This window comes from Arvicanthis niloticus, chromosome 7, assembly GCF_011762505.2.
Source record: "Arvicanthis niloticus isolate mArvNil1 chromosome 7, mArvNil1.pat.X, whole genome shotgun sequence".
Classification (NCBI taxonomy): Eukaryota; Metazoa; Chordata; class Mammalia; order Rodentia; family Muridae; genus Arvicanthis; species Arvicanthis niloticus.
The window spans coordinates 74,116,420-74,136,753 of record NC_047664.1 but is presented as its reverse complement, the minus strand read 5'-3'; the positions used below and the strand labels follow the sequence as shown (position 1 = coordinate 74,136,753).

The following is a 20,334-nucleotide window of genomic DNA, read 5'->3' as shown; positions in this document are numbered from 1 at the left end:
CCGAGCATGCTTGCACACGGATGTACCAGAGTAGTCAAACAAGTATTATTTAAGGAGTTCATGGTGCTACAAAGGGTAATTTCTAGCTATTTAAAGCATTTTACTGGAACATTCTGGTGGGAAGTGGAAATGTAAATGAGGCACACGTGCTCCGACACTCACTGTAGCAAGATGGTGTAGGGTAAATGCCACTTAAGGGTTGTGTGAGGTGTAAGGGAGACAGCCCATCTACTTCGCAGGAACACTTAGAAAGCCCAGCTCTGTAAACCACAGAACCACAAAGGCTTATTTCTGACTTCTGGTAACAGAATATAAAATTAGCAGGCCCGTATTACCTTAAATTTGAGAGTAAAATTGGGTCAAGGGAAAAATGAAACACCACAGGGAGAGAAGCCAGGGGGTTTTGAGAGGGCAGGTCTGCCGCTGTCTACTGGGGAAGGAGAGTCATCTAAGCCAACAGTGTCTTTTTAAACAAATATTTATTTTAATCATGTGTACGTATGTCCAAGTGTTCACATCCACCCACAGAGACCAGAGGAAGGCATCTTAGCCCTTGGAGTGGAGCTGCAGGCTCCTTCAAGCCTAACTCCAGACCTCAGGAAGGGCAGCAAATGCTCTTGACCACCCAGCTCTGGAAGGTCGGGGAGGGAAGGTGGAGGAGTAATCAATCTTGTATTGCCAATTTCAGAGCAACAATCTTTAAATGATTAACACATCTGCACATAGAGTTGAGCAGAAATCTGATCCGGAAGGCCAAAGTACACATTGCTGACCTCTGTGACCTCCCCAAAATGGATATTTTTTTAAAAGTCAACTAAAAGTAAACGGGTGTGGAGAGGTGATACTCTCTCTGATGTACATTTTCCCAGTGGATTGGAACTGTGACAAGTGCCCTGAGAGGAATTAGCTGTGTCTTGAGTGTGAAAGAGAAGAGAGTCTTTTTTTTTTTTAGCCAGGCTGGAGGCCAGGGTAGACAAGGCCAGGACAGGGGCTGGAGAGATGGCTCAGTGGCTAAGAGCACCTGTTGTTCTTAATGGCGGTGGGTTAGGTTCCCAGCACTGGCATGGCTTCTCACAAGCATCTGTAACTCCAGCTCCAGGGGATCCGATGCCCTCTTCCGATCTCTGTAGGCAGCAGGCACAAACATGTTAGTCACAGGATGTTAGTTTTGACAGAGAGGTGAGTAAAAGACCCCCATTTGGGGGGTTAAAGTTAGATACTGTAAATCGCCTCTGAACTTGCAGCAATCAAATCTCCCCTACAACACTGCAATACTGGTCAGTCAGTCTCTGCAGACACAGAAATTCTTCTTACACACACACACACACACTCACATTTACACATGTATACACGTACTCATGCACTACCACTCACATACACATTCTCTCATACTTCTATACACCATCACCATCACATGAACTAACACACATATATACTTATACTCAGTCACACACAATTACATAGACACACATACATACACATACATGCTCATATATATACACACATATATAGGCACAGGTTTATATTAACACATACTAACATACACTTACATACATACACACAGAGACACACATATATACTCACACATTCTCACATATACAGGCACTCATTTATTCACACATACTAGGATACACACGGATACACTTAACACACAAACACTTCAGTGCCTTCCCCTCACAGGCTAGCCATTGGGAGGGGAAAACTTGGCAAGGGAAGGCGAAGGAACTAAGGTGGGCTGTAATTGACCCCCTTGGGATTGGGGACCCTACGGGGCTGTCCACAGCATAGGGCGTTCCTAAGCCCGATCCAGGGAGCGGGGGTTCAGGGAAATGACAGACAGGTGCAGTTGCCTGTGTTTTTGTCGGGAGGATGGAGTCACGTGAAAGACAATGAGGTAGACTGTACCAGGTATATGGAAGAGACTGAGAAGTGGGGGCATCTAAAAAGAGCTGGATTCTCCCAGTGTCACCAACAGAGAACTGCAAGTGGGGGCGGGTTGCACTTGCTGAGTCTGGAGCCTGCGACAGGCTAAGAAGTGCGGGGCGGAGCGAGAGCAGGAAGGAAGAGGAAGGAGGGAAGAAAAGAAAGATCGCGAAGAAAGGTGAGGGGAGAAGAGGAGGGCCCTGGGGCTCAGGTTGGGGCGGTGGGCGTGTGCGACGCGGGGGAGGGGTGTCTGCAGTCGCCGTAAGTGGAGGGGGTGCAGCTCCGCCTCGGTAGCACCCACCTGCTCACCCACCCGCACGGGTGAGCTAGCCCACAGAGGGTGGGGTGCCGGTTCGAGAGGTAGCCTGGGGCAGTGTCTTTCTCTGCCAGCTTTCCTTCCGGGGTCCTGGGGACTTGGGCAGCCTCAGGGGAGGCCCTTCCCAGGCTGCGTAGCGTAGCTCCGCGGTGGCCAGTCTCCAACCCTTCCCTGCGGGGCTCCTTTCCAGGTGCCACCAACTCCTGCGACCCCAAGCTGGGTTGCTGGCTTGGAGTTTTGCAGGCAGCCTTCTTGAAAGGGCCTAGCCTTTTAAATCTAGCTAGCTGATTCTGGGCCAACCTCCCCTCCCCCACCACAGACTGGGTCAGGCACCCCTAGTCCAGATCTGAGGGTGTGTGTGTGTGTGTGTGTGTGTGTGTGTGGTTGCTTCCTGATTCTTGAGATGGCTCTGGGTCTGACAGTGAGGAAAAAAAAATCTAATTTGACTATAGGTGGCAAAGATTTCCTAGGGTCTTAATTCCTATAAAATAAGATGCCCAGGGCCACTCTGACAATTACTGTTCGGACACCCACCACTTTGCCCTGGTTCTATCTTCACCCCTCATCCCCATCTTTGCACAGCTTGAGATTGCTGTGCCCAACTATCAGGTGACAAAGTCGAGGCCCAGACACTTTACATCCTGTATTCCAATTCTCAGGACCCACAAAGAAAGTCAGAACTAAAACTGGTGTGCTGTAGGACATTGCTCCAGACTTTTAACAAAGCACTCAGGTGGCAGACAGATCTCTGTGAGTTAGTTTGAGGCCAGCCTAGCCCACACAGGGAGTTAGAGGACAACGAGAGTGACATAGTGAGACTTATCTCAAGAGAAAGGGTGCACACAGTCAGGCTGTTATTACCACCTCCAGTATCTAACACAGTGGGGCATCATGGTACTCCCCAACAACACTAGGCACCCAAGATGAAATGTACAGGGAGGGGCCCTGGGCTTATTTTTCTTGCCACTGAGTCACTAATGTAGGAAACAGGAGTCTCTGTGAGCTGTCCGTTTTGTAGGAGAGTCGATGGGGCCCAGGACTAGGGAGGAAGAGGAGGCTGTGGTCCACTGGGAGCATGGCCATCTTTGCCAGCCCCAGGCCATGTGATCACGGTTGATGACTCCTTCCCTGGTGATTACGTCGGCCCTTCCCCCACAGTCATTGCCTTGACCAATGGTCTTTGGTCTCTTTATTCGCTCGTCAACCCTCCTTTGGGTTCCATGTTCGCATTTTCCAGTTCTTTCTGTCCATGAATGTGTTCAGCGAATGTGTTCCAGGCTTTCACGTTCATCCATATGACGGCCGTTTTCAAATCCATCTCTCCAGCTTTCCCTAATCTGAAATTCCAGACCCAGATCCCCAAATACGTTAGTCTTTACTGGATAATTCCAGGGTTTGTACCCCACTCCCAGCTTGAAAATCCAATATTTCCTAATCCAAATCTCTCACCTTCATGCTTCTAGAAAAGATCTCACTTCGGGTCTTGGGTTTTTTATCTAGACATGTTAATCACTGTCTAAGCATGCTGCCCTGCTCCCGGACTCCCCCACCCTAACCCTTGAAAGCTCAGGATCACAGTGTCCCTGTGGTCTACACACCTGATGGGCAGGGCAGATCTTTGTCACTCTCCTTCTTTTACATCCTGTTCTTGCCCCTTGGACCTTCTAGTGAATAACTACTGACTTACCAGTTGCCTCCTTTAGTCTGTGCTCCTCCTACAGTGAATTTATTTTGGCTGTCATGGCCTTCTCCTTGACATATGGTAGACACTCGGCAAACATTTGAATACTTATTAACTTTTATTAACACTTTGAGACATTTTAAGGACATAGTTTATAGGCAGTAAAACATGTGCACAGTAAAACCCGTCACTATTGGTGAGCGTAGGTTCATGTGTTTATGGCGGGATGTGTAGGTATGTATTGGGGAGTCTTTAGAAATTGAGATTGTAAGGGACTGAAGAGATTTAAGCTCAATTCTCGGCACCCACATTTTGCGATTTACAACTGCGTGTGAGTAACCCTAGCTACAGGGGAATTTGAATCTATGACCTCCACTAACACTGATACATTATTAAAAATTTTTAAATCTTGCTTTTGTGGGTAAAGGCGCTTGCCACCAAGCCTGATAACTTAAGTTTGATTCCCAGGACCCACACGACAGGAGAGACCTGACTCCTGCAAGTTTTTCTCTGATCTCCATGTGTTACACGACACAATGCACACCCACTACACCCCCAATAATAAACAATAGTTTAAAACCTTGAGTTTCAACATAGCTGCAGGTTAAAACCATTAACAAAATGAAAGCAGTAAGTTTTCTGTCAGTGGCATTGGGGTGAGGGGTGATTTGAAGCCCAGCGCATAAACATTCAGACCTGGTGTGTACAGTGAGTCTCTCCTACTTCTCTCAGTCATCGGGACAAGGATTCAGAGCTCTCAACGGCAATAGAAGAAAGAGAAAAGCGTCATGGCCTCAGTGTCCACTCACGGGAACCAGGAGAAAAGTCCCCACTTGCCACCACTGAGCAAGCAGGTATGTTTTAGCTGGAGATTTTGACATTTGAAGAAAACTATCACACAAGACTGTCGCTAGATCCTGTCCTGGGTCAATCATCTCTCCCTCTCCCTCTCCCTCCCCCTTCCCCTTCCCCTTCCTCTCCCTCTTCTTCTTCCTCTCCCCCTCCTCTCTCTCTCTCTCTCTCTCTCTCTCTCTCTCTCTCTCTCTCTCTGTACACGCACACACAGGTGTGTATGTGTGTTCCTATAAGTGGAGGCCAGGGATTGATGGTCACCATTTTCCTTAGTTCACATCATTTCCAAAAATATTTATGTGTTTGTTTATCTATCTATCTATCTATCTATCTATCTATCTATCTATCTATCTACTTATGTAGTATGTGTGGGTGTGTGTCACACACCTACACATGCCATAGCAAGTATGTGGAGGTCAGGGGACAACTTGCAGGAGTCATTTCTCTCCGTGTACTACGTGGGCTCAATGGATTGAACTCAGGTCATCCAGCTTGGTCACCAGTGCCTTCGCCTGGCCCAGCCAACTCCCCGGCTCTCCACTTTATGTTTTGAGACAGGGTCTCTCACTGAACCTGGAGCTTAGTGGTTCAGCCAGCCTCACCAGCCAGTGAGTTACAGATGCCCTTCTGTCTCAGCTTCTTCAGTCCTGAAATTACAGACACATGCTACCACACCCAGCTTTTCAAGTGGTCCCGGGGATCCAAACTCTGTTCATCATGCTTTCATGGCAGGCACTTTACCAGCTAAGACCTCAGCTGCCTTTTTCTCAGCCAGGGTCTTTGTCAGATGAACACAGGAAGGAGGAAGGAGGAAAGAGGAAGGAGGAAGGAGGAAGGAAGAAGGAGGAAGGAGGAAGGAAGAAGGAGGAAGGAAGAAGGAGGAAGGAAGAAGGAGGAAGGTGGAAGGAGGAAGGAAGATGCTTATGGGATGTCTTGAAAAGCCTGTTGAATTTTTTTTTGTTTGGAAATTCTTTTCTTTACTCTTTCCCTTTGAGAATCCGGCTTAACTCACTCAGCAGAGCAGCCAGGACTGAGCAGGCGTTCTGAGGCAGAGCGAAGCCATGGTTTGTCTCTAACAGAATAGCAGAGTTTATCTCCCTGTTCTCATCTCCCAGGATTATTATCCTGAACATATGCTGCTGCATGCTGCTTCTGGCATAACTGGGTTTATAATTACTAATTAGTCATCAGAGGGAGAGCACAAATGCCAGCTTGTTAGGAAGGGGTGTTGTGGTGCAGGAGCTTGAGGGTGAAGAGAAGAGCAAGTATTTGACAGTTGACTGGAGTTCTCTGGAGTCAGCTTTTCAAGTGTAACATGGTTTCTCGGTGGAGAGAGCATTTAAGCAACAAAGTGTGGGAGAAACAAACAGACAAATGACAATGGCTGCATTTGGACACCCAAGCTGCCCTGTAAACTAGAGAATCCTAAAACATTCATGGCTTCTGAAAAAGATCTCCCAAGCCCCATTTGGAGACTACTCTCTGATCTTGAGTGTGTGTGTGTGTGTGTGTGTGTGTGTGTGTGTGTGTTGCCTTGTACATGTTGGGAGGTTTTCTTTATTTCTGCCATTGGCTATGAACAGGCCAAGAAACAAATACAGATGCAGCTTGATTTACTATGGAAATTTGCTTCAACAAACCTACTGTAAGTAAAAACTGTTGTCGCTTTAAAACGCTCCTGGCAGTCCTAGCTGAGCACTGTGCTCCACTGCAGAGCGTGGCGGATGCCCCTTGCAATTTCACAGCCACCGTGAAGCCGGTCCTCCATGCTGCTGTCCAGAGCCATGAGTAAAACGGTACCGTGGATCATTAGCCTAGGGCAAGTTTAAGTCACAGCGTTTCGTAGTTCCCATGGACTGTGTATCACTTTCAGAACATGTGTTAGGGTTTCTGACCAAAAGCAACTTGGGGAGGGAAGGGTTTTTACTTGCCTTATACTTATATATCATAGTTCATCATCAGGCAAAGTCAGGATAGAAACTCAGGCATGGCTGAAACCTGGAGGTGGGAGTCATGGAGGGGTGCTGCCCCTAGTTTGTTCAGCCTGTTTTCTTATAGAATCCAGAACCTCCAGCCTAGGGATGTCACCATCAACAATGGGCTGGACTCTTCCCCCATGGAGGCATGGTCTCTCTCTCTCTCTCTCTCTCTCTCTCTCTCTCTCTCTCTCTCTCTCTCTCTCTCTGTGTGTGTATCTGTGTGTGTGTGTGTGTGTGTGTGTGTGTGTGTGTGTGTGTGGTGTGTGTGTGTGTTTCTCTCTTGAGACAGAGATCTTCTGTGTAGTCCTGGCTGTCCTGAAACTTGCTCTGTAGACCATGCTGGCCTCAAACTCACAGAGATATGCCTGCTTCTACCTCCAAGTGCTGTGATGAAAGGAGTGTGCCACCTCCGCCAGGCTGGAGGCACTTTCTTTTCCTTTCCTTTCTTTTCTTTTTCTTTCCTTTCTTTTCTTTCCTTTGTTAAGTAGTATGTTTCTTTTATTGATTGATTGATTGATTGATTGATTTAATGTGTATGAGTATACTGTAGCTGTCTTCAGACACACCAGAAGAGGAAATCTGATTTCATTACAGATGGTTGTGAGCCACCATGTGGTTGCTGGGAATTGAACTCAGGACCTCTGAAAGAGCAGTCAGTGCTCTTAACCTCTAAGCCATCTCTCCAGCCCTGGAAGCATTTTCTTAATTGAGATTTTTTCCTCTCAGATGACTTTAGCGAATGTCAAGTTAACATAAAACTACAAAGCACAACATGATGAAGTAGAACAAAATTCGGAGCCACTGGGCTGGGGGATGGCAGAGTGCCCAGGGAGTGTATAAATGCCCTGCAGTACAGGCATGAGGACCTCAGCTTGGATCCTCAACATTCACATCAAAATCCAGGTGCAGCACACTCCTGTAATCCTGGAGCGAGGGAGACCGGGATGGGGGATGTCTAATGTAATCCTGGAGTGAGGGAGACTGGGATGGGGGATGTTTAATGTAATCCTGGAGTGAGGGAAACTGGGATGGGGGATGTCTAATGTAATCCTGGAGTGAGGGAGACCAGGATGGGGGATGTCTAATGTAATCCTGGAGCGAGGGAGACCGGGATGGGGGATGTCTAACGTAATCCTAGATTGAGGGAGACTGGGATGGGGGATGTCTAATGTAATCCTGGAGTGAGGGAGACTAGGATGGGGGAATGTCTAAGGCTTGCTTGCCAGTTAGCTTAACTGAATTAACTGAGCACCCGGGTTCAATGAGAGATGCTGTTTTTAAAATAAAAACAAGACAAGACAATACACACCAAACAAACAAACAAACAACAACAAAATAAAACATAGAAAGAGATACACACCCATTTTCAACCTCTAGCCTTCAGACATCTGCATGTATATGAACTTGTATGCTTACATGCAACACACACACACACACACACACACAAATATGAGCCACTAAGTCAGGGCCATCTGTGTTTACCCTGGAAACATGGAGGAGTGCTTGCTCTGAAGACCCAGAGTGTAGTCAGTAACAACAGTTGCGGGTCCCACTGGTGTGCATTGCCACCATGGCTGCTGACTGCCGGGAGCCACGCTGACCTTTGTGTTCCTCCACTGTGCTGTAAGGAGGGGCTGAGAAATGAGAGCGAGACCCATTGCACTATTATAGAAGCACAAGCCCCATAGGGTCCTTCTGCCCTGTCAGTGCATCGTTGTGTGTGTGTGTGCTGAGTAGGAAAATGATGCCTGGACCATGAAGAGCACTCAGGAAATGGTGACCAGCATCCACAAGCAAAGAATCTAAAACAAAACCAAAAAGACCTGACAAAAATCAACAGATCTGTCTTCACCAAGGATGCAGTACCGAGCTGAAACTTAAGGCCAAGGAGCAAGCCAGCGTTGCGATTACCATGTGCCATGGACAGCTGGAACTTGATGCCTGCAGTAGTCAGCCTCGGAGAGCTGCCCTGTCTCTTGAGCAGAAATTCCACCTTGTCTAAGCCTATGCATCGTGGCCAGCCGCAAATCAGCGGCTAGCAGCCTCCGGTCTGTGCCGGGAATCATCCCATTCCCCTTCAGAAGACACACGGTGGAGCCTTCCTTCCCGACCTCACTTTGCTGTTGTCTAGCTTTGGTTTGTTGGTTTTAGGTTGGGATAGGATCTCTCTATCTGGCCCAGGCTGTGCTTGAACTCAGGATCCTCCTGCCTCAGCCTCCCTGGTGCTTGGGCTCAATTAACCCACTGGTGTCTTTCTTTACAGAGCCTGTTGTTTTGCCCCAAATCAAAACTGCACATCCACAGAGGAGAGATTGCCAAGATTATCCGAGAGTGTCAAGAGGAGAGTTTCTGGAAGAGAGGTACTCTCACACTCTGGGTCTTAATGAACAGTTTAATAATCATCAATTTAATAATAAATTGTTTGGTTTAATAAAATTAAATAAATTAATAATCGATTTAATAATTAATGTTGTAACGATAGAATGCCTTTGTGTCCCCTTAGGATAGCATCATGATGACCGATTAATTTTGAGCAGGATTCTTTTGTAAGTCCCTAGAGAACTTGGGTGTTTATTTATGGATATTTAGAGCTTGAACCTATGCTCTTCTCTTCAGGCAGAGATAGCATGCGCTTTACCTCACTCAGTAAAGACAGATAGACACATGACTCTTCACAGAGGCAAGAACACGGGACAAAAACATTACATAGTGTGTATTCCTTCCACAAAGTAGAGCTTTGTAAATTCCACCAGCATCTGAGCTCAGACGTGGTATCAGACTCATCTGGACTTGAGGCCATGGCCTCTTGCACGAAGAGAATCATTCAGAAGGGACCACTGATGGACAGGAGCTGGCGGCACCCCATCAATACCTCTCTACTTCTTGTTTTCTGCTGAAGTGCTTCCTCATCCCAGGGTTGTCTTACGTAAGACAAGGCTGTGAGTTCAGGCTGTATTAAAAAATCCTTTTGGGTTTAAGAAAACTCATGATTTGACATTTGAAAGTGGCATCAGGGAACCTAGTCCTCCAGCCCCATGCTGTGTACATTTCTGACATAGGCCTGACTGATTCTTCTTGATAGCAATACAGACCATCCAGAGTCTGTATTGACCACTTTACAGGCTGGTGTTCATCATGCATCCCTATGCTTATGGATTAGTTTCCTAGAATCCCAAGTCTTTTTCTGATAACCTCTGAACCAGTAAGTAGATTAACTGACCTGGTAGATTCACACTGCAGTGTGGCCCATCAGCCTGCCCTCTGGTTCCTGGCTGTGATGGGAAAACTGGCTGCTACCGGACTCCTCTCGGTTGCTAGGCAAGGTTAAAAGCTTATTGCAGCTCTTTGCTTTTGAAGAGACCATCTGACATATTGTGGGAGAGCTAGAAACCCTTCATGTAGGACTCAATTGCTTATACTAAAAACCTGAACTAAACACTGCATGGACTTCGCAGGACTGGAGCCTGTTTGTAACCTCTCATGTGCCTCTTCAGGCAGACGTCCAACAGTGGGACAAAAATGCTACAAAAGACAAAAATCAGAACAGAAACAACAGGAAACCGCCCTAGATTGAGACAGATTGGCCAGTCAACACAATGCATAATCCTTGATCTTCCACACTGGAAAAACCCCGCAGCTGTGAAGAACATTCTTGGACCAGGTGGAGAGATTCGAACATAGATTTCCTATTAGAGAGTATCATTTCTCTTGAGTCTGGGTATTCCAACAGAAACGTCTTGACTATGCTAGTGGTGTGGTGGTTTGTTCAGGAGGAATTAACTTGATTGCCGAGACTCCCTGTTAAAATACTCAGTTATAAAGACTGGTGGTGTTTGCAAATCTCAGATGGCTCAGAAAACAAAAATAATAATGACATACAAAGCAAAATAGAGGAATACACCCAGAGATAAATCTGTAATGAGCCTAAAAGAAGGCTCTCCCAATGTTCATGGTATTGCTTTTCAAATTTTATGTAGGATTGAAAATATCAATATATAGATAAGTGGTGTCACATGCCTTTGATCCCAGCACTTGAGAGATAGAAGCTGGTTGACCTCTGAGTTATAGGCCAGCCTGGTCTAAGACTGAATTCCAGGACAGCCAGGGCTACATTGAGAATCCCTGTCTTGAAAACCAAAATAAGAAAACACAGGCATGTATATATGTATTTCAATTTACAGCTAAGCACACACACTGAGAGATTTTTGTTGGATGTTGCTATTAGAGTCACAGGTGTATAGAATATTCAGTAAACATGGATGCCGGGGACCAAGTTAAATGTGGGGTGTGGGTTTAGATTAGTGCCATGCGTCAGGCTGAGCGACTGGGATGAATCCCAAGAAAATTCTCCATGTTGTTTTAAAGAAATATTTGTCAAATAGTATCATATAAAGTTAGAATAAAACTGAGAGCAGTGGCCACGCCTTTAATCCCAGCACATGGAGGCAGAGGCAGGTAGATCCATCCCTTTGAGTTCAAGCTCAGCCTGGCCTACATAGTGAGTTCCAGAACAGCCAGGGCTACATAGTGAGACCCTATCTTGAAAAAGAAATGTGAATAAAACTCACTGCCAAGTTAGGTAAGGAAAAAAAAAAAAAAGCATAGAGTAATTATCCCTAATATCTAGGTGAGGGGCTGCTGAGTTGTTCATCTTTTTAAATTGATTTTGAAGTTGTATTTGGTTCGTGTGTGCACTCACACATGTACTGTGCCCACGTGGAGTCAGACGACAGCTTAGGTTCACCCCTTTCATTTGTGTGCCCTGGGGATCAGGCTCAGGTTGCCGTGCTTGGAGATGTGTTTGTACCGGTTGAGCAATCTCCCCTGCCCGGAGGGATCATGTGTTAAGACACTGATATTGAGGGGCATTTGTTTGTTTGTTTTACAGCCCTGCCTTTTTCTCTTATAAGTATGCTTGTCACCCAGGGACTCGTCCACCAAGGTAAGAGTCAGTGTCCACTACGGCTTTAGCTTCAGAGAGCCCAGTTTCTGTGGCCTTCCCCGAAGCCTTTGGGTGTTTAGTTTATGGTTGAAGATTTTTGCTTCATGCAGGCTGCAGGCTTTTGCCTGTTTTTAGCCGAAGTTTCTGGCTCTACAAAAAAAAAAAAAAAAAAAAAAAAAAACCAAAACAAAAAAAACCTTTATCTTTGGAAAGACTGAATGTATTTAATTACTCGATAAAGAGAAATTCAAGTTACAGGTGTACAGGTGGCATTAAGGTCATTAGCTGACTTTAAAATAGATTAGCACTGGTTTATTTCTCAGCTAAAGAGGGACTTTGGATGAAGAAGGAGACCAGGGGCTTGACTAGAGAGATGTCAGTGGGCAGTGTGAGGTTTGGACTCAACATGACTGATTTTGAAGACCAGGGAAAGGGCCATGAATGTAGAGGCCGTAGATTCCTGTTGTCATGACAAGAAAGGCAGCCTGAGGAAGGAGGAGCTTCTTTTGGTTCATTGTTTAAGGAAGGCTGTAGCCTGCCATTGTGGGGAAAGGGTGGTAGCAGGATCACCAGGCAGCTGGTCACATTGTAACTAAAATCAGGAAGCAGGAAGTAGAAAGGAGGTGTGGCCAGGCTATGACGCCTCAACACCCACGCTCAGAGACCATTTCCTTTAGTGAGGCTCTACCTCCTGAAGTTTCTACCACCTTCCAAAAGAGCATCCCCAGCTGGCTCTCGATGGGTTAAAATCAAGATAAGGATATAGTTGTGTTTCTCCTGGAAGTTCATCTTCTTTCCCTCTCTCCAACTTCGAGAGGCCACCTACACTTCTTGGCCGGTGGCCTCTTCCTTTGTCTCTGAAGCCAGCTAGACTGAGCCATGCTTTCCTACCCCGGATCTCTCCGATACCACTGATCGGTCATTGTGATTATGTTTAATCCACTTGGCCCGTTCAGAACCATCTCCCTATTTTTAGGTCATCTGACTAGGCAACTTAGTTCATTTTATACCTTAATTTCCCTTTTTGTAGTATATAATATGCCCAGAGTTGCCAAAGACAATGGTGCAGACATATTTAAAAGCCCACTGTTCTACCTAGTGCCTGGAATAGTGGGCTTTTACATTTTTTTATTTAAAAATTGTAATGAACTAGGTAGGCATGGTGGCACCTGCCTTCAGTCCTGGCACTCAGGAGCAGAGGCCTGTAGATTTATGAACTGGAGGCCAGTTTGGTCTACATAGCAAGTTCTAGGCAAGCCAGGGCTACATAGAGAAACCTTGTCATTCATTCATAGATAGATAGATAGATGACAGATAGGTCATTAAGAATTAAATTGCAATGCATATGCTGTGAACCTCCCTGCTGAACTTTCTCTGTCAAATTACTCTTAAAAGTAGACCACAATGACTAGTCTCTTTGAGTCAGTTTAATTGTGGGTCTCCTATTGTTTTCCACATGTTAAAGCCAATATTTATCATTTGCCTAAGACAGCTCCTGGGAGTTAACTTCAGCCACAGATCGAATCGTAGCTCTTCTAAAAGCATCCCTCAGAGTAATGGCACGCTCATTTTAGAAATGTTATATCTTGGGCTTTGATATTTTCCTTACAAAATTAGATAAATTATTAAATGAAATAATACATCTCCGCATTACCTTTCAGGTTACTTAGCTGCTAATCCAAGATTTGGATCATTGCCTAAAGTTGCATGTAAGTCACAAATACAGATTTGGGATGGGACAAAGCTGAACGGCTGAAGTACCAGGCTTCAAGTTCATTTCCGGCATTAAAACAAGTGAAAAAGCAGATTCGTTCTGACAGAGTTTATACGATCTGAGGATACGAATGCCCAGCTTAAGCCTGTTGCCTGGGCTATTCCTTTTTTTTTTTTTTTTTTTTTTTTTTCTTTTTTCTTTCTTTCTTTTTTTTTTCCAATGGCCTACAGCTTCCTGGTTCACCCCAACACTTTCTGATCTGCTGGTTAGCAGCAGGGACTTAGGCCACTGTCTTCTTTAAAGCATGAGCAGAGACTGGCAAGATATATTCAGCTTTCTCAGTATCTGTGAGAGACAGGCTCCAGGACTCCCGGGTACCCAAATCTGCAGAGGCTTCAATCCCTCTTACAAGTGATGTGACGCTTACTTACGTCTAATGATGTCCACCCTTCTGTCTGTTTTAAAGACTCTGCAGTTACCTTTAGCATGTGATGCAATGCAAACACCACGTGTGTGGTTGTTGCATGATATGCTTGGGGAATGGTGGATAAAAGGCCTGTATGTGTCTGAAATGGTTTTTTTTTCTTCAACACTTGGTTTCTGCCTGCTAATGGTTAAACATGCAGCCACGGAACCTGTGAGAGTGGAACCCAAGGCTGTAGGTTAACGGTTGACAGCAGAGCCCTTAGTGACAGATTCACTAGGACAGTTATGTTTTGTTCTCTCGGCTTGGCCAGTCTTTTAAGAATATTATCTGGAGAGCATATTAGAAAGTGATTTGGTTTTTTGTTTTGTTTTGTTTTTTTTTAAATCAGAGATGTTTTAATACAAAATTTACTATGTGTATCAAGGAGATACACATAGTATATGTTTTATATATAGATGGTTTTTAGCAGAAAATTTCTCCAGTTAATGAATTGAATCTCCTTTCCAGCTAGAGAAGGTTTCTTTTACAGAAGGTCCCCCTCTTTATTGACTGCAGGCTTCACTACTCAGTAACATAGAGGCTACCTGTAGCCACAACCCAGACCTGCCCTTCCTCCCCTTCCAACCTCAGCTGGGTCATGCCCTGGATGCCCACTCTGGGACAGCCTCAATACATGCTCTGTCCTGGCTCTCCTGATGTCAGCTCAAATCAGAGATCAGAAAGTCTCCAGATACTAGACCTGCTCTTCGTGGAGGCTTTAACGTAAAAAGGACCGGTGTTAAGAAGGTGTATCGATGGTTAATGGACAAGATTCTGAGCTTCTCAATTGTCTGCTTTCCCTAACTGCTTCTACAGTGGCTGGTCTCTTGGGATTTGGCCTTGGGAAGGCTTCCTATATAAGAGTGTGCCAGAGTAAATTCCATTCCTTTGAAGATCAGCTCCGTGGTGCCGGCTTTGGTCCTGAGCATAACAGGTTTGTGGTCTGATGGGGGGATGTAACCAACATAATGAAAGAAGTGAAGTCACTGAGGTTAGTGGTGAGGGCCTTTAGTCCAAGCACCTGAGAGGCAGAAGCAGGAGGATCTCTGTGAGCTCAAGGCCAGCCTGGTCTACACAGTCAGTTCCAGGAGAGCCAGGGCTACATAGTGAGACCTTGTCTTAAAAACAAACAAAAAGAAGTGAGTGACTTTACTCACTATCTTATGAAGCACATTAATAATCTTATTTCTTAAGAAAAACCTCTTTAACCCTCAAGCTTTGATTTATTACTTTTCAACTTCAATAATTATTTGTTATTTAACTTAAGCACTACTAATCATGCTACTTAATATGCATTTAATGAATACCTACTACATTCTAGGCCTTGTGTAAATCTCTGAGCAATGCATTGTGCAGTTGCTCAACATTTAAACAGGCTTCCTTACAACAGAGCTTTTCAGAGCCTTTAATCTGTCTCTCTCTGTCTCTGACTCTCTCTGTCATCTGTCTGTCACTTACACACACACACACACACACACACACCCACACACACACACCCCCCCCCACACCCACCCCCACACTACATGTCCTGATAAACATATTCTCTATGGGGACATACGCAGTCAGGCTAGAGTGTACAGCAAGTCCTCTGCTCCTGGGGGACTTGGGTTGAAAGTCAGTTCTACCACCATTTTCTTACGCTCTGGTCTCTAGGTTCCTCATCTGTCTAAAGCGATGACCAGAATAACTTCCCTGGGGTGTTGTGAAGAAGGAAAATGATTATTCATGACACTCAAACAAGTACTATTTCTATTGTCCTACCACAGAACTAGTTGAGGACACAGTCCTCTGAAGACCTCTCACTTGTCACAGTGGGCTGCATCTCTTATTTTAGAGACCATTTCATGTAGCCCAGGCTGGCCCCAAACTTGCTCTGTAGTTCAAGGATGACCTTGATATTCATATCTGCCTCCCTCTCTCTCCTGTGTGCTACCATGACAGGTACACACTGCCACAGCCTGGTGTATATGGTCCTGGGGATTGAAAATAGGGCCCTGTGTACTCCAGAAAGCACCCTACTGAGCCTGTCACAGTATGTTCTATTTGAGGGGCAGCCACAGGAACACTGCTGGGCTAGATGTCAAGGTCATGTTGTCTTCCTGGTTGCCTGACTTTAGAATGCTGTAGGCCCCGGACTAGTAGATGTGGATGGTCTTTAACCATCCCCTCTATCCTGAGTTACAGTCCAGAGCTGGGCAGAGACTCTCTGAGAAGACATTGGTGGTCCTAGGAAGAAGAGACTTCAACATCCAATTTTTTTGCAAACCCCGACATTTCCGTTTATGGGTTGCAAGGCCAGCGGGGAAGCATTAGCTCTGTGTTTACGGATAACTCCAGTGTGGCTTCATCCTGGCAAAGCTGTGTTTTGGAGTCACCTTACAGTGCAGTTGGCCGAGGATTCTGATGTGTGTAGGGAAAATAGAGAAAGGCATTGTCAGCAAAGGAGGCGTGGTGGTGACTCTCCTCTTCCTTTTCCACTTTGGGAGTTTTTCTTGCTATTAACCCAACACTGGCTTCTGGACAATGATGAAGTATCCATCTTTCCAGCAGCCATGTTTCATGTCTTAGCTTTGCATTTCTGTAGCTGTTTTGCCTGCCAGCTTCTGGCATCAAAAGCTGCACTCTGGGCTGGCACTGGTGGGAGGTAACCGGAGGCTTAGCCCTGTGTGAAAGGCCACTACCCTCTCACCTCAGAGGTAGTAACGCACAAGGCCATTTGATTTTCTAGCAAAGTAAAAGTATAACAAGCTCCTAACAACGTTGCAGTCCAAGAGGCAATGTGTACTTATTGTTATGTTTTAGGCAAAAATCTCACTATATTACCCGATAGGCATCTTTACAGCCTAGGTGAGCTCTGAGACTTACAGGAGTGAGCCACTCTACCTGGGATACTTTGTGATTATTTTTTTTAAAGATTTATTTTATTTAATGTATATAAGTACACTGTCACTGTCTTCAGACACACGAGAAGAGGGCATTGGATCCCATTACAGATGGTTGTGAGCCACCACGTGGTTGCTGGGAATTGAACTCAGGACCTCTGGAAGAGCGGTCAGTGCTCTTAACTGCTGAGCCATCTCTCCAGCCTGTGATTATTTATCTTTTTGTCTTGGTAGAAATCACTCCAGTGATTCAAGGTCAAAGAGTCACAGTGCTTAGCTTTTGTGGGACGCTGAGCACAAACACAACCATCTGTCTAAACATAAACATCATTATTGAATGACATTTAGATAATTGTAACCTAAGAAACTATTATCCCATTTTAAAAAAAAAGGGGGGGGGTAAGCTAGTGAACTATAAAATCAAACGTGTGTCTATGCATTGCTTACTGTGGTGAGCATGTGGAAAGCTGGGAGACGGAAGACACGCAGACACACACACACACACACACACACACACACACAAGAAGAGTTTCCATTGTCAAAGTGTGACTGGCCCCCTGTTTTTCCTTCTCTTCCAGGCACTGCCTGCTCACCTGTGAGGATTGTAAAACCAGGCGTGGATTAAGCGAGAATGCAGGGTCCCAGCCTTCTGCTTCCTAAACCGAGGTTGTGGTTTGCAATCATTTTTAAACCTCTGACTTTGTACACGTTTAAAATTTCAAGTGTACCTTAAAATAATATACTTCTATTAAAACAGAAACCTTGTAATCCTCTCACCCCTTTGAAATGCTTGCTTGGGAGGCTCTCGATTGATGTGAGCGTGGCATGTTCTTCTCTTCTTTAAGAACACATTGGGAGCTATCACACACTACACAGGAAAGAAGTTACACCCCACCTTGCTTAGAACTTCCTGAGAGATTGTTGAATAGCTTCTGGGTCGTCACTTCCCAGTTCACTCACTCTGGGATTTAATTTTTATTTTCAGTGTTTTTAGTTTTCTGGTAGAGAACAGGAGTGAATGGTGTGGAAGTTGTTGGGGAGTCAAGACCCACAGAAAACTCATGTATATGGAACTAGAAATTCAAGAAAGGTTGTGTTTTAGTATTAGAAGTCCAGTCTGAGGTCTAGAGCTGAGATCTGGAACTCAGTGGAAAACATTTCCTGTGAAATGGTCACCATTCAAACCTGTGTGATCAACAATGTGATCAACGTGACTTGATGGCTCATCACAATGGTGGAGCTGTAAAAGTGACCATCATCTATCCGTAGGTGACCTGCTTGGCTCATGGGTCCATTCTCATGGTCAGTGCTCAATGGTGGGTTCTTTTACCCTTTATTAGTGGTCTCAGATAAAAAAACAAAGACAACTCTTAACCTGCTCCCCCAGGGAACAGCTTCCTGGAAGGACCACTGGTGGATGGAATTAATTATAAAAAGGAGAAGCTCTGGGAACTTTTGGGAGCTCAGAGGCAGCCAACACAATGATGTAAGTTGGACTCCTTCTCCAGCCAGGTCTGTTCATGGGAAGTTTGGTCCTTCTTTTTGGAACCTTTTGCTTAAAGGCAAGTTAGCTGAGTACTGTGTGAAAGTTGTCTTTGCACCTTTGCAGCTTCTCAGGAAAATGCTTTGTCTACACATCACCACTTAAATATGGTGTGTGTGTGTGTGTGTGTGTGTGTGTGTATTCAGCACATCTGCAAGCCTAAATCGTGGAGGTAAAAAGGGAAATTTCATAAGAGGTTCATGTTTGATGTGAAATATTTAATTTTAAACATCAAAAATATTTTTGTGTGAACATTGAATGGATTTGTCTGCATTGATTTTTATATGACATACCCTGTTGACAGTCAATAAAATTCTATTTCTGAAAATCAAGAGGCAGAGCCAATCCGCTATCTTTTTTCTTCTTTTGTTGTGTTGGGAGTGGAGTTCAGGACTTTGTGAATGCTAGACAAGTGTAGGAGGTACAAAAGTCCTTGTGCTCACAGTAAGCACCAGTTGTTAGTATTCCGTCTAAACTCCACCTCCACAGCAACAGCCAGGTATGCTCCTCCCCACAGTTACCTGGCAACCGCCAGGTAGGCCGATCCACTATAAAAGGGGCTGCTTGCCCCCTCCTTGCTCTCTTGCTCTCCTACTCTCTTACTCTCACTCTTACACCCTCTCTCTCTCTGTCCCCTCCCCCCTTCCTCTCTCTCCACGTGGTCATGGCCGGCCTCTACCCCTCTTCTCTCTTCTCTTTCCACCGTCCTCTCCCCACTTTCGCCCCATCTCCTGAATAAACCTTCTCTCCCTTAGAACCACGTGGTCTGGAGTGGTCTATTCTCAACGGCGGTCAGGTATTTCTTACACCAGTGAGACATGGAATGTTAAACACACAGGGTCATCCCTTCAAAGGGAGGGATTCATACCCTGTTATCCACCCAGAAGGCTGGGAACTGGCATGGTTAATAATAGTCTAGTGACCTTTGCACTATGAGACCAAGACTACACCAGGTCCTCCCCCAGGCCCTTATCATGAGGTTGTCTTGTTTGTTTTGTTTTGTTTTTTGCAGTCTATATGTAGAATCCAACTACATGTAAGGTATCACATGTAGTCAATCTATAGAACCCATCTTTATGGAAGGTGTCACATGTACAAAGAACTTCAATGTAGTCATTTTTGATCTTTCTTTGGCTTCCTTTGTTCCTCAAGGAGATTTATGTACACTTTATAGTGCACAATCGATTGAATTATCACCAGGAAAGTTTTCATCTAGTTGTGCTGTACTTAAATATGTCTAAGATAAACTATACAAGGCCAGACGCCCAAAGTTTGAACCAACACTGAACTTAGTTGTGTTGAACCAAACTACCTTCTTCCTTTCCATGGATGTTACTTTGTTAGCTGTGGTGGTCACAGAGCCCTCTTCCCCACACACTGCAGAGAAGTGCTCTAAACTACATCCCAGACCCTATTATGGCTTCTTGAATACAGTTTAACTTTTGACTCTGACAAGTAGAAGTTAGTGATTAAGATCACTCAGCTCTTGACATCAATTTAGAATTCGGCACAATCACTTTCTCCGTGACAGAAGGATATCTCGGAGGAAACAGCCAGTCAGTTACAAATCAGTCTCTGGCTACTGGAGAAAAATATGTTACCACCATTAAATAGAAACTTTAAAAAAAATGTTGACATCTTTATATTTCTCATTTAAAGTGAGTTTATTGTTTGGGCTGCCTACTTTTTGTTAAGTGGATAATTTATTGTTTTAAATGCTTTAACAATGGTTATCTGTCTTGTAGAGGAATTTTAATCCAGCAACATGGCTGCTCTGGGAAGGGGTCACATCCAAAGATGTTCTAGGTCTATGTGATCTGACAGAAGTAACATACCTTTAAGCCTTCTGGCTAGAATATAGACATGCCTTTAGTACACACTTTTATTCCCTAACAATGAAGGTAAAGTTAGTTTGTAGAAAGAAGTAGCCATGTTTGAAAGTAACATCTAATTGAGGGGCAGACAAAGTGACAAATCAGAGAAAGATTCCACAGAATGAGCTAGAAATGTGTCCAACACTCTCATGAGGACAGGAA

General features: G+C 44.9%; 1 protein-coding gene across 2 annotated transcripts; it reads left to right on the top strand.

The window, feature by feature from the left end:
• Positions 1-1,868: 1,868 nt before the first annotated feature.
• Ociad2 (OCIA domain containing 2) lies at positions 1,869-18,630 on the top strand. Of its 2 annotated transcripts, XM_034509513.2 has the most exons (7): positions 1,869-2,101; positions 4,653-4,774; positions 9,015-9,111; positions 11,640-11,693; positions 13,355-13,402; positions 14,690-14,807; positions 17,334-18,630. In XM_034509513.2, the coding sequence occupies exons 2-7, from the start codon at positions 4,709-4,711 to the stop codon at positions 17,413-17,415; spliced, it is 465 nt and encodes a 154-aa protein (XP_034365404.1). In that variant the 5' UTR covers positions 1,869-2,101; positions 4,653-4,708; the 3' UTR covers positions 17,416-18,630. The 2 variants fall into 2 exon arrangements, with proteins under 2 accessions (XP_034365404.1, XP_076794758.1); XM_076938643.1 differs by lacking the exon at positions 4,653-4,774 and having other exon boundaries at positions 1,930-2,101.
• Positions 18,631-20,334: the final 1,704 nt, after the last annotated feature.

Excerpts from the sequence above, each read along its gene's own strand:
- Ociad2 (XM_034509513.2), top strand. The coding sequence starts at position 4,709 with ATGGCCTCAGTGTCCACTCACGGGAACCAGGAGAAAAGTCCCCACTTG. Across the intron at positions 9,112-11,639 it reads GGAGAGTTTCTGGAAGAGAG|CCCTGCCTTTTTCTCTTATA; the intron begins GTACTCTCACAC and ends TTTGTTTTACAG. Across the intron at positions 14,808-17,333 it reads TTTGGTCCTGAGCATAACAG|GCACTGCCTGCTCACCTGTG; the intron begins GTTTGTGGTCTG and ends CTTCTCTTCCAG.